Source organism: Neovison vison, chromosome 2 (assembly GCF_020171115.1).
Source record: "Neovison vison isolate M4711 chromosome 2, ASM_NN_V1, whole genome shotgun sequence".
Lineage (NCBI taxonomy): Eukaryota > Metazoa > Chordata > Mammalia > Carnivora > Mustelidae > Neogale > Neogale vison.
The window spans coordinates 80,002,379-80,015,730 of record NC_058092.1 but is presented as its reverse complement, the minus strand read 5'-3'; the positions used below and the strand labels follow the sequence as shown (position 1 = coordinate 80,015,730).

The window sequence follows — 13,352 nt, the reverse complement described above, 5'->3', positions numbered from 1 at the left end:
CTTCCCTTGCTGCAGAGCAGAGCAGTGTGATGAGGAGAATTCGGAGATCCTAGAAGCTTTTGAGACCAAGGTGGGGAACTTGGGAAAACCCAAGGACACAGCATTTTCCTGCTGCCGTGACCTTCAGCCAGTGATCCCTGAGCCAGATTTTGCTGGGAACCAGGCAGGAGTGCAAGTGCTGCTTACACGTGAGTGGGCGTGGATTCTAAAGGGAATCTGGAGGCTCTGTCGCCCATCCAGACCCCTGCCCTGGCCACTGTGTGGCCACCTACATCCGTGATCCTCCTCAAATCTTCAGAGGCAAAAGACCAGTGTTTCAGTTTCAAGTTCCAATCTGTCCTCAAAATGAAATATCAGAAAAAGGAAATTAAAAAGACCTACAAAATACAAAGTCAGACTTCTGTTAGTAGATTCAAGAGACAACATCTTCTGTCCGTTTCTAAAATGTTTGTAAAGGCAAACTCAGTTCCTGAATTGCAGCTTGCCAGTAGCAAAGAACTCAGGGCAATTACCATCGTCAGTGGTAATGCACTTTGGGCCGCCATGTTCTACGGCTCTGGACCGTGGGCCAGCCAATGGGCGGCTGTCCTTCCTGCTCCCTCTTAGGACAGTTCCCAAGGAGAAGGAGGTAGGTCCCCTGGCTTAGTTGTGCCTCCCTCCCTGCTCATCTCTCTCTGGCGCCCCCTATCCCGCTCCCCTTGTCTGCAGCTGCTTTCTGAGCACCCCCACCCCCATCCCCAACACACACAGGACGGCTCCGCCAGCTCTCCTACCAGAGTCCCTGTGTGTAGGTGAAAACATTACCGCATACTTGTAGCGGGAGAAATGAAAGGTCACAGCTAATTGTAATTAGCTCCCCTAATTGTAATAGGCTCCCCTATCTGAACGAGGCTTTTGGCATAAACTGGCTTGACTAGCCAAGCAGCCAGCCACGACGCAGGCTGGCCTTTCCAGCTGGCAGGCCTGGCTGTCCCGGGCAGCTGGGGGACGTCACCATTGACCCTGTGTTGCAGTTCTCCAAGGAGAGGCACGTCATGGACAGGACCCCCGAGAGGCTGAAGAAGGAGCTGGAGGAGGAGCTGCTGCTGAGTGGTGAGGACCTGCGCAGCCACGCCTGGTACCACGGACGCATCCCCCGCCAGGTACCTGCTCCTTCCTGCCAGCGCACGCCCAGCCGTCCCCAGACACCACCACATTGACTGCCCCGCGGGGTCACCCTCCAGCGCCGCGTTGGAGCAAGCCTCAGTTTTAGCTAAAAGCAAAGAGAGTCAAGTGGACTGTAGTAACTTGGGTCCGTCCCCAAGGAGACCTTGGGGAGAACTAAGGTCATGAACCTAAAGCACGTTTCCACATGCCGGGGAAGTGGATGGAGGAAAGTCAGGTGTTCTGTGGTCTGCAGAGCTGGAGGGGGCAGGAGGCTGTGGCTGCAGGCGGATAATCTGAAGAGGTACAAGGCTGGCCTGTGGTTCAGATAATTGAACTCCTGGCCAGCAGCCTGCAGCCTCATACCCTTTGGAGTTTCTCTCTTAAGGCAGTAGTTTAATTTCAGTGAAAAGAGGGTATCATCGAGGCAGGTGGCAAAGAGCAGCAAGGCTGCTAGTGCCCTCGTGGGGCTGGTGACTATTCATTCTCCAGCTCTCCCCAGTCCGGGCCCCTGTCTGGAGCTGGGAGGAAGAGGAATTACACCAACGACCATAGCCCCACAGCCTGGAATGTACGCTGTGTGGTTGTCATTTGGAGTGATAGCCGTGAGTGTTTTTTAATTTAAGATAGAGAAACTGAAAAATAAAAGTGCAGAATTAGGGTATAGAATTTCTTAGAGTTTTTTTTTTTTTCTAAAGATTTTATTTATTTATTTGACAGAGAACACAAGTAGGCAGAGAAGCAGGCAGAGAGAAAGGCAGGGGAAGTAGGCTCCTCTCTGAGCAGAGGGCCCAATGTGGAGCTCCATCCCAGGACCCTGGGATCATGACCTGAGCCGAAGGCAGAGGCTTTAACCCACTGAGCCACCCAGGCTCCCCTCTCTTAGGTTTTTATCATAACCTGATCTGTCCAATCACTCACCCAGGACAACATGACAGGAAAGGGGCGGGGGGAAGGGGGAAGGGCATCATAGTTGTGACAATTTTTTTTAATGTAACAGATCTCTCAGCACTGTCAAAGAAATAATCTCTATTCTAACTTTTTTTTTTTTTAAGAAAGTTTAAAATTGATTGTAGAATATACAGAGAGTAAAATGAAGAAAATGAAATTCTCACCCATAATTCTCCCTCCTGGAGATAGCCACTATGAACATTTTGATATAATTCTTCCTTCTAGGCTTGGCAAGTATGAGATCATACCACGTAGACTTTTGCAGCCCATTGTCTTCATTTAATGATGCATTCTGGGCCTTTTGTGCTGCTGTGAAATAGTCTTCCCCACCACCCTCCATTGTATGTATGTCCATTGTGCATGTGCCCCACTCTTGGGCGGGCACCCTCACCAACAGGCTTTAAGATAACTACTATGTTTATAACTGAAATTATTTCCTCAGGCTCAATCCCAAGAAATGGAATTTCTGTGTGAAAACATATTCTTAGGCAAAGATGCAAGTTTAAAGTAACTGTGGCGGCACACTGTTGTGTGTGTGCTGATCCAGTGTTGGAATATCCTGGGAGAAATGTCCCAGTCTCATAAAACTCATGACCGTCATCACCTTCCTTCTCTTTATGGTGATCGTAAACTTTCTTCCCACTTGCAACTAGTGCAACTTTTCAGCTTCACGTCCTTTGATTGTTTAACAAACGGCCCACCGTACCAGTAATAATGGTAGTAATAGCTAACCCTTTACCCCATTAAATCTTCATAGCCACTGTGTAGGTGATATTAGCCCATTTTACAGGTGATGTAACTGAACCACAAAGAGATGACCTAACTTGTCCCAAGTCACCCAGCAGAGCCAGAGTGCAAACCCAGGGGGTCTGGCTGGAGGAACCGCCATCTGCAACACAGTATCAATCCTCCTTTTGCTATAAACATCAGCATCTTCATTGTTAACAGTTTTTGAGCCCCTGCTGTGTTCCAGGCACCGTCCTAGTGCTTTGCCTGGATTGTATATGCAGGTAACACTCCTCCAGTGAGAGGAGACACGGATCTGACTTGGTGACAGGCCCGCCAGCGAGCGGCGAGCCCAGCACCCCACTCGAGTCTCTGCCTCCACAGGCTCTGGCCTCCCTTGCGTGTGGACCCCTCCTCCGAGCCAACAGAACCCGCTCCTCTGCCTGTTGGGGGTGGGGAGGAGGATCAGGCTCCCTGACCCTGCATTTCCTTCTTTCTTGAATTTTCTGTCACTTCACTTGCTTCAGGTCTGCGTGCAGGTCATCTTCTCGTGACCCCTGCTGACCCACCCTGTCTCAGAGAGCAGCCCTCGTCCCCTCCCCGGCACTTCTCATCTCCCTTCCCGACTGACTTTTTTCCTTCCCTTTACAACATCTGACCGTCCATCCTGGCCGCTTACTTCCCTGCTGAGGTAGCAGGATCTCCACTCACCACAGAGGCCCCATGACGGTGGGGAGGTAGGGAGGCCAGCGGGCTCCCCCTCCCTGCCCTAAGCCGGGCGCCCCAGCAGGATTCCTCGCGCCTTATTGGTGGGCGTCCAGTAGTTCTTAGGTGAATGCCTGGATCTTCTAAGAATTTGGCGTTTGAGAAAACAAAGAGCCCACCGAAGAAGAAGAGACTTGTCTTGTCTCCTGTCAGCCCCAAGAAGCGGAGCGCGGTGCTGCTTTTAACAGGATGTTCGCTTGCCCTTCCGACTCCTCCCCATTTTGTCCCGAAGGTGTCGGAAAACCTCGTGCAGCGGGATGGCGACTTCCTGGTCCGTGACTCTCTGTCCAGCCCCGGCAACTTCGTGCTGACCTGTCAGTGGAAGAACCTGGCTCAGCACTTCAAGATCCGCCGGACGGTGCTGCGGCTCAGCGAGGCCTACAGCCGCGTGCAGTACCAGTTCGAGACCGAGAGCTTCGACTCCATCCCCGGCCTGGTGCGCTGCTACGTGGGCAACCGCCGGCCCATCTCGCAGCAGAGCGGAGCCGTCATCTTCCAGCCCGTCAACAGGACGGTGCCCCTGCGCTGCCTGGAGGAGCGCTACGGCGTCTCGCCGGGCCGGGCACGGGACGGCAGCCTCCCCGAGGTCCCGCCGGACGCGGGCAAGAGGCTGAGCCTCACCATGGGCGGCGTGCAGGCCCGGGAGCAGAGCTCGCCCCAGGGGAACCTCCTCAGGTAGGTCAGGGCCTCGCTGGGTGTGTGTGTTGGGGGCGGGGTGCCGGGACCAGTGGGGGCCGTCGGGACAGGCCCAGGCTTTGGTGAGACGGGTGAGGAGCAGTAAGAGGTGCTCCTAAGGGTGCCACCTGTTACTGGAACAGCTGCCACGAGGCAGCACGTGCTGAGCTCCCAGCTAAGTTGGTGCATGCCTGAGATGAGGCACTTGCTGAGGAAGGGGAGGCCTGGCCAGGAGAGCTCTGTGAAGAAAGGAGGACTCTGGCTGCTCTGAGGACCAGGGAACATTTGGATACACACTGCAAAGGGGAGGGCGCTCCAGGCACGGGGCTCAGTGTGAGCGTGTACAGGGCTCTAGGAGAGGACATGCAGGTAGATTGGTGGGGCCCGAGCAAAGGCCCCAAGTAAGGGGCCAGTAGGGGCAAGCTTAGGGAGCTGACCCCAGCCAGATCATGGAGGCCCGAAAGCCAGGCTGAAGGGTTTGAACGAGCCTCAGAGACTTGACATGGTGAAGGTCCTGAGGAATGGAGCAGGGTGGCCATGTGTGGGAGGGGCAGGGAGGGAGACTGGAGAAGGAAGACCTCTGTCAGTGATCCGGAGGGTCAGGCTATGCAGGGGTAGAGGAGGGAGAGCCTGGGACCTTGGCTTCCTGGGACTCTCGTGCATGTGGAGAAGGTTGGAGAGAGGCGAGTCAGAGGGGGCAGACTCTGAGGAAAAACCAGTTGCTGCATCTGAGATACAGCCGTAGGCTTATCTCTGAGTGCCAGCATCCAGCAACAGACTGGAGGTATGGGAAGGGAGTTCGGCCCTGATGGCTTAGATCTGGGCTTGGTCCACCTCGAAAGGGTGATTGACCTGGTGAGAAAAGGTGAGATTCCTGAGATGGGAGACACTGAGAGACTGGAGGCTATGCCCAAACCTGGGTACAAGGGAGGGAAGATTCCAGAGAACTGGAGGCCCGGCTGAGGCACCCTGCCCTTGATGGCCAGTGCTGTGTGCTGTCTTCACATAGGACCTGTCTCTCAGGGAGCTGGGTGCCTGTGCTGCCATCTGACCATTCGAGAGAAGGAGAGCAGGGAAAAGGTGGGCCTGGCAGGGTGTAGACCAGCTCCAGCCCCTTGGCGACACAGCCCCCTTCTCTGGCTCCCTGGCCCCTGAACTCACCTGCCTACACCAAGGATTCAGAAGCAAAACACAGGACTCTGGGCAATACACATGAGGCCGTGCGCTGCTGCAAAGCTCTGGTCCTTGTTGGGCAGGGTCTGGCTGGGGACACTGCCTGCCTGGCCACAGCTGCTGGTCCACCACTGATCAAGCTACTTACCTTCTCTGGGCCTCACTCTCCCCAACTAGAATGATGGGGTTTGTGAGAGTTAAATGACTGAAGACTTGTAAAGTGCTTAGAACAGTGCCAAAGGGCTATGTAGGTGTGAATAATCATAATAAGTATTATTTTGGGAGGGCAGTAGAATGTAGGACTCAGTTGCAGGGAGGAAGGCAAGAATTGATACACAGATATTCTCCTTTTCTTAGTAATAAGAATGGACTTGAGACCCCTCAAAAATACTGAAGAGGTGCTTCTTCCTTTGTTTCTTTTTTGAGTGTGAGAATTGGCTGCTTAACTGAGGAAGAGGAGGGTAATGCCATGAACGGAGCCAGGGAGCATTGGGCAATGCCCAGAACCCCTGCCTGGGGCAGTGCTGGGCAGGAAGGCCTGCCTCCTGGTCTGTGCTCAGTGACCCAGATTTAGAAGGGAAATTTATTTTTTAAGATAAGGAATAGAAGACTGAGAAAGTCTCTCCATCAGTGAGGCAGGCCCAACAGAGCCACTCTTGACTGCCCAGTGAAAGCAGAGTTTTTTTGAGCCCTGTCCCTTTTTGGCCGGAGCAGCACAAGGTCTGACCGTGGGGGCAGAGTGGGCTCCGCAGGGAAGCGCCTCCTCGCTGCCTTGAGCCCTGCCCTCCCCCACCCTCCAGCCCACACCTTACCTGACTTTGGCCTCGCTGGTTGGCAGGCCAGCGGGGTGCGCCGCAGATGGGGTTTCTGGGCCAGTAGAGTCTGGCTGCTCTGAGGATCGCTGCAGAAATACCACTTGGCTGAAGCCACTGCCTTTTGGAATTTGCCCTCTGCCCTGCCTTATCGCTGAGGGCTTGCTGGAATTTCTCTGTTGCTGGGAGTTTGGTTTTGGGGGTAGGAGGGTGTTTGCTTTTTCCTTTGTCGCTTGCAAAGGTAGGAAAGAACTTAGGGATTTCGGTAACCTAAGGTTGTGGGAGGGCCAGTTAAATTTCATTACAACTTGACTGGTGGGGTGCAGTCTCTTCTTAGCAAAGGAGAGATTCTGTTTGTGGGGCTAGAGAACCTCCCAGTCTAAGTAGGCAGGGGAGCAGGGGGGTTACTAGCAAGTTGTGTGGAAGGTGATATTTCCTTGCTTCCCTGCATGACTGTGCTCTGTGCCTCCCAGTGCGGGGCTCAGTGAAGACTGGGCCCTTCCCCAGCTCAGCAGGAGGCTGGCTGTGGGGCCCTGGTCCTTCCAGGAGGATGAGAGGGACTTTATTTGCGGGACATGGCGAACTTGCTCTGAAACGCAGACTGCCCTAAGGCTTCCTTCCTAACTGACACCAGGAGGTATGGTGGAAAACGCCTTTCAGTTAAACAAGTCATTTCTCCTGGGTCTGTAAGTAATTTTAAGCTCTGTTAAAAAGTACACATTCTGGTTCATCAGATTTTCCTGAGAGGATCATGAGATCTTTGCCCTGCTCTGCTCAGCCGGATGGAAGGGCTCAGAGGACCAGACTGGATTGGTCCTGGGGACGTGGGGCTGGGGCCCGGAGCACAATCCTGTGTTAACTCACCGCCCCCAGCAGTCATTTCCTCCTCCAACAGACATTCCTCTACTGCTGGGATGTGCTGTACCCCTCGGCCTTCTCGTAAAAACTTTCCATGACGCTGCCTGAAGGTTTTATGATTTAATGACACGTTTCTGCTCCACTTATCTTTGGCTTCAGAAATAAAGAGAAGAGCGGTAGCCAGCCAGCCTGCCTGGATCACATGCAGGACCGACGAGCCTTTTCCCTCAAAGCGCACCAGTCGGAAAGTTACCTGCCACTTGGTAGGTCTTGGGGCCTTTTCTGGGAGGAGGGTGGCAGTGTTAGCCTGATTTCCTTCAGGCTGTTTCCCACTCCTTCTGGTCCCCTGGTATGGGGACAGCACAAGGCTCTGCCCTGTAGGCTGGAGGGGAAGGGGTTTGTGAAACTCTGTGGGAGACGGGTCACTTGATGTGTGCTAGCTAGCTTTTAAGCCTTACTACAAACCTTCCCAGTGGGAATGATTATTCTCTTCTCCTTGTTGAGGCCACGGAGGCACAGAGGTGACATAACTCCTCCAGAGTTACCCGTCCGGCCCCCGGTGAAGCCGGCATTTGAACCCAGGTTTTCCGACGCACGGCTCACCGCTGACTGGTCGCCTTCATGACAGAGGAGCCTCTCTCTGTGCCTTCCCTGGGCAGAGGGGGCTGCGTCAGAGCTGGGCTTCCTGGGGAACCCTTCCTCCTCTCCATTCTCCTTTCGCAGCCAGAGGAGTGAGGAGCTGTGGGATGGGGGCCGACCGTGTAAGCAGCAGTGTTAGTGAGCCAGGGATGGTTATTATTTTTATAACTGACCCTCCTTGGGACCACAGGGTGATTTTCTTCATGCCCCGTGGTGAACCACTTCCTTGTGGGATAGCTCAGCATCTTGTCCCCCACTTCCTAGGGTGCCTCCGTCTCTCCCCCTAGGCTGGCTCGACCCACCCTGGCCGTGAGAGTGATTCAGGCCCTCATGCTCTGTGACTAAAGACTTCTGCTTCTTAGGGCAAGACTAGATGACTAACTGCCCTCCAGGCACCATATCTTGTCCTTGACTGGACTAGCCTTCTCTGACCATAAGGTGACACTGCGGCCCAGCTGCTGGAAGTCACTGGGATTCAGAATCCCCCAGAAGTGGGGTGCAGCCAGCCAGCCCTTGAAATGCTCTGGATGGCACTAGATTCGGCATGGGGTGGTCCTACTGTGTTATCTCTGGGAAATGACAACTGAAACCCCAAGGGCATGAATGGAGGAGATGTCACTCCAGGGTTGCCTTGTGTTCCCCCACACAGCTGAGCTTTTCCTGACCCTCACTTTCCCTCCACAGGCTGCAAGTTGCCCCCTCAGTCCCCGGGGGTGGACACAAGCCCCCGCCCAAACTCACCCGTTTTCAGGACGGGCAGCGAGCCCACCCTGAGCCCCGCACTGGTTCGGAGGGTCTCCTCGGACGCTAGGGCAGGGGAGGCTCTGAGGGGCTCAGACAGCCAGCTGTGCCCCAAGCCACCCCCCAAGCCCTGCAAGGCACCCTTCCTCAAGGCTCCCCCATCTCCATCCACCTGGCTCAACTCGGAGGCCAACTACTGTGAACTGAACCCAGCCTTCGCTGCAGGCTGTGACAGGGGCGCGAGGACCCCCATCTGTGCCCAGGACAGCTACGTGGAGCTGCTAAAGGCCAAGCAGAACGGGGGGCCGGGTCCCCGGAACTCTGGCACCAGCTACTTGATCCTCGAGGATGACGGGGCGGGCCCTTGGGAGGCAGTGGCCATGCAGGTGGACCGGAGGCCAGAGGAGGGGGAGGCTGAGTTCGTGCTGCCCCGTCTGGAGACGGCCTCCTCATTCAGACCCAATGACTTTGAGTCGAAGCTCCTTCCTCCTGAGAACAAGCCCCTGGAAATGGCAATGCTGAAGAGGGCGAAAGAACTGTTCACAAAGCACGACCCCAAGGTCATCGCCCAGCACATGCTGAGCACGGACTGTGTGGTAAGTGCCTGGGCAGGGGATTTGGCTCTGTCTTCGGAGAGTTCAGACAGGGATGGCGGGCTGGCCTCGCTGCACCTCACCCTTTGAGTGTGTGGCTCAGAGAAAAAGTCAGAAGATTAACCTGGGTGGGGATTTATTTAAACGATGGGAAGCGCAGGCCTGGGACAACCTTTGTCCAGGCTGGAAGCTTGTAAAACTCCCCTGGGCAGAGGGATGGCAGCCTGGCCGCCCAGCCAGGCCTTCCCCACCCCCACACTGCCCCATCCCCTCCCACACCAACTGCCCTCCCCCACCCGGGCCCCCCCCCTTCCCACCGGGCTGCAGGGTCTTCCCTGGCCTCAGCTCTGTCAGACCTGGGAGAGTCAAGTCCAAGGACAGAGGACTGTAGATGAAAATGTACTTTCTGGAGTCATAAAGCCTAGGTTATTTTTATTTTATTATACGTGATGCATTCTGTGGACATATACACACACGTCATACATTTATTGTTACTCAAATGGGTTTGAGAATAGACATTTTAAAATTTACCCTGTTTTTTTAATAAGTAATACTTGCTTAATTTAGAAAAATTATGAAATATAGTTTAAGAGAAAAGAAAAAAATTACACAAGGTCTACTCTCCTGATGATCACCATGGTTAACATTTGTTCTGCAAACTGATACATGTAAGTAATTTCATGCACATGTGTGTGTTTACCGCAGGCCTGAACAGATGATTTTATTTTATTGTACTTTTTTCCTAAACATACTCTTTTAAACCCTGAGTCTTTGACCAAACAACATAGTATGATTATCTTTTCATGTGACTAAATAAATATATGTTTACATCATCATCAGTTTTGACAGTAAGCACTTCTTTCAGATATGGGCAGCTTTTGTTCCTAAGTGACCCTATGGCAAGGTTATCCTTTAGAGACATCTTTCTAGAAAGCAAGTGTCTTAGGGGCGCCTGGGTGGCTCAGTGGGTTAAGCCGCTGCCTTCAGCTCAGGTCATGATCTCAGGGTCCTGGGATCGAGTCCCGCATCGGGCTCCCTGCTTGGCGGGGAGCCTGCTTCCTCCTCTCTCTCTCTCTCTGCCTGCCTCTCTGCCTACTTGTGATCTCTGTCTGTCAAATAAATGAATAAAATCTTAAAAAAAAAAATTAAAAAAAAAAAAAAAAAGCAAGTGTCTTAGACTGGGAGGGAATCAGCCTAACCCTCAGTTACAGAGACAGATCCAAGTGTTGGAGCGGCAGGTAAGGCTTTACTTAGTGAAATTTAAAGCCCTTATTCGTTCAGGAAGTCAGTTACCTCCAAAGTTCAGGGCCTGTTTAGGAACTGAGTTTTCCTAATTACTCATGGCAGGAAGTGTAGTCTCTGAGCAGCCCCCTGGGGAGACCCTAGTTGGTGGAGCTCACAGGGGGACCAAAGGCCTCCCAAAACAGCCTTGAGGAACTTGAAGCAGGTGCTAGCTGTTCTGAGCTCTACAACCCAGCGCCTGGAAGTGGGTCTGAGGGATCTCTCAGTACCTAGTTGGCAGGCCTGGGGGTGGGGTGTGTGTGTATCGCAGGGGGTGGGAGCGCCCTGGGGAACAGACCTGGAGAGGGGCCAGGCTGAAGAATAAGGCTTTGTTCACGTGGTGGTTTGGGTGTCCTTGGTCAGTGTTCACCGGTCATATTAAATGCTTACCTCACTTAAAAGCGGGCTAAACCCGTTCGGGCAGTAACAGGATTTAAGACTCCTGTTTCCTGGCCTGGACTGTAGGACTCCAAGAGGCCAGGAGTCTGGTGTGAACCTGCCTGAGTTCTCCAGAGGGAGGTCCTCATAGAAACATGGATCAGGGTTGACAGAACAGCCTAATTCCCAGGAGGAAATGAATCCTTCTCTGTGACTTCAGACAGTACTTGGAGGATCTAGGAGGGTCTAGGAGGAGGTGGAATGCCTCACTGTCCTTTGGCAGGAGAGTCTAGAATGTTCCCACCACCTTGGCAGCCATGAATCTAGGGTTCAGATCTGTTCTCAACTGAAGGAACATGAAGCCTGCCCTTTTTCTTGTTTGGTTTCTTTCTTTGCATTTTGTCCTTCTGGTCGGGCCCCTCTCCCCTGTTTGCATTTAGGCACCCCTGGAAGAAGGGCTGCATAGAACCCCCTGGCAGTAAGGTGGAGACTAGGAGCAGAAAGCCGCTGGACTCTGCTCACCTTCAGTCTCCAAGGGCAGGGCTGTTAATAGTCTTCCTGCCTCCCTCCGGAGTCCACTGCCATTTCCTTTTTCTCTTCCTGAAACCACTGACTTTAGGGCTTTGCCAACAAAGCAGACACAGCATCTCTGAGGGACATAGATGGGCGTTGTTATGCACTCCAGATTTAGGGACCACCCGATAGGGCCACTCAGAAGCTGAGAAGAGACACTGGACAGTGTTTGGATCCCAAGCACTGGTTTCCACCCCCTACAGAGCCCGGAGCTGATGCCCACAAAGGCCATCATGACAGTGGCTGGCCCTGAGTGCCTCATGGCTGCCTGTCTTGCAGTGTCCAGCCCCTCCTGGGCAGAGCTGGGGGGGGCATCCACTGAGCCCCTCTCACCCTGCAGATGGGCACTATCCTGGCCTCCCCCTGAGTGCAGCCTGTCTCCTACCCATTTGTTGCAGTATCCAGAAGTGGGGCCCCGTAGGTGAGAGTTGGCCTCTGGGGATGAAATCCCTGAGTCTAATTCAGGCTCTCAGCTTTCCGGCTCTTTCTGTCCCCACCTGTAAAAGGAGGGGAACCATACCAGCTGCCCAGGTGGTTGTGAGGACTACGACTAAATGAAGTAGCTTATGTAGACCTGTCTACACACCATGTCCGGCCAGAATGAGGCTAGGCGTTGGCTAGTGTTGGGTATTTAGCCTTGCTTGAGCACCTGCTGTGAGGTGGGGGGGGATGTGAGCAGGGGGACAACAGTGATACGGTACCTCAGACCATAGCCCAGGTGGGAAATGCTCTGCAGGGGAAGGCACAGGAACTGTGGGGCCTCTGAAGCACGGTCTTATACATGGAGGAAGGAGGGGACGTCTGGGATGAGTTTTAAAGACTGAATAGGAATTTTAAAGACTGAATAGGAATTGAACAGAGGAAGAATGCAAAAAGCGTCTTCTGGGTGGCAAGCGGCGGATGTGTACAGACTCCACTGTCACGGGTTGGGTTTACAGAGGACTCACTGTGTGGGCAGTGAAGGTGGGGATGGAGTGGGGAGGAGGAGGGACTCGCGGGCCTTTCCTTAGGTTAAGTCTCTGCTTCTGGGCTCATTCCAGGTTGTTGCTTCAAGGCACTTTGCAGTTCAGTGAGGGGACAGGCCTGTGAGTGCATAGGGCAGATCAGAGTCCTTTGCTAAGGGCAGCAGAAATGGTGGGCAGAGCCAGACAGTCTTTCAGAAGATCCCTTGGCAGCTGGGAGGAGGGGCAGGCCCCTGCCAGCACCCCCGTGGGTCACAGCAGCAGCTCCCTCAGGCAGTCTGGAGATCCTGCAGAGCAAGGATAGCTGAGATCAGAAGAGCAGAGGGAGGCTGGAATGCCCCGTCCGGGAGTGCTGAGGTGGCATGCCAGGTGCATCTCATAGTAGATCCTCTGGAAGCGTCCATCCCTCCTCTCCAAGCTACACGGCTCTGGGCATTTTCCCACAGGACCAGATCCAAGTTCTGCAGCAGGAGCTTGGGAGCCCCTTGTCCTCACTCAGCCTTGGGGCAAGCAGGTGTCGCTGTATCCTGGCAAACCCCCAGGAAAGTGAGCGGGGGTTGCATGTTCACACTGAAGGAAACCGACTTGGAGGCTGTTCTCTCAGAGCAGGGATCATTCTGGTTAGTAGTGCTTCGGGCACAAAACTGAATCAGTGATAACCATTTGAATCTCATTACACAGACTATGTGTGAATTGGAGGATGCCCACCACTCGGAGGCTGGGTTTGGAGGCTCTGACGGTGTAACTGTCTAAACAAGCAAGTGAAGTGTGTGACCACAGGTGGCTGGGGGATACATCTGGGTTGCCTGACCATGCTCAAGGTGTAAATCCCTTTCCAGAGATCTGGCCACAATTCTTCCCTCTTCTACATGCCAGTGGTTCACAACTCATATTTTCAAGTGGCTTTAAAGTCATTTGATCCTCTGCAAAGTCCTTGAGAAAGGCGAACCTAGCAGCTGCGTCAGAGAAGGAGACACTGAGGCCCAGAGAGCATAGTAGGAATCTAGCACCCTGTTCCCCAGTCTGCCTCTTCATAGCTAATTCCCACAGCTCCACTTCCCCAGGGCTGACAGTGGTTCCTT

General features: G+C 53.7%; 1 protein-coding gene across 3 annotated transcripts in view; it reads left to right on the top strand.

Moving 5' to 3' along the window:
* Nucleotides 1-13,352, top strand: part of BCAR3 (BCAR3 adaptor protein, NSP family member) — a 109,361-nt gene that overhangs the window by 78,494 nt on the left and 17,515 nt on the right. For 2 of the 3 annotated variants that reach the window (XM_044238710.1, XM_044238711.1), the window contains exons 4-7: nt 1,014-1,142; nt 3,818-4,260; nt 7,263-7,366; nt 8,427-9,079. In XM_044238710.1, the coding sequence (XP_044094645.1) occupies nt 1,014-1,142; nt 3,818-4,260; nt 7,263-7,366; nt 8,427-9,079 (1,329 nt within the window). Of the gene's footprint in view, nt 1-1,013; nt 1,143-3,817; nt 4,261-6,414; nt 6,487-7,262; nt 7,367-8,426; nt 9,080-13,352 lie in introns of those variants that run through there. The other variant, XM_044238712.1, reaches the window with a different exon arrangement.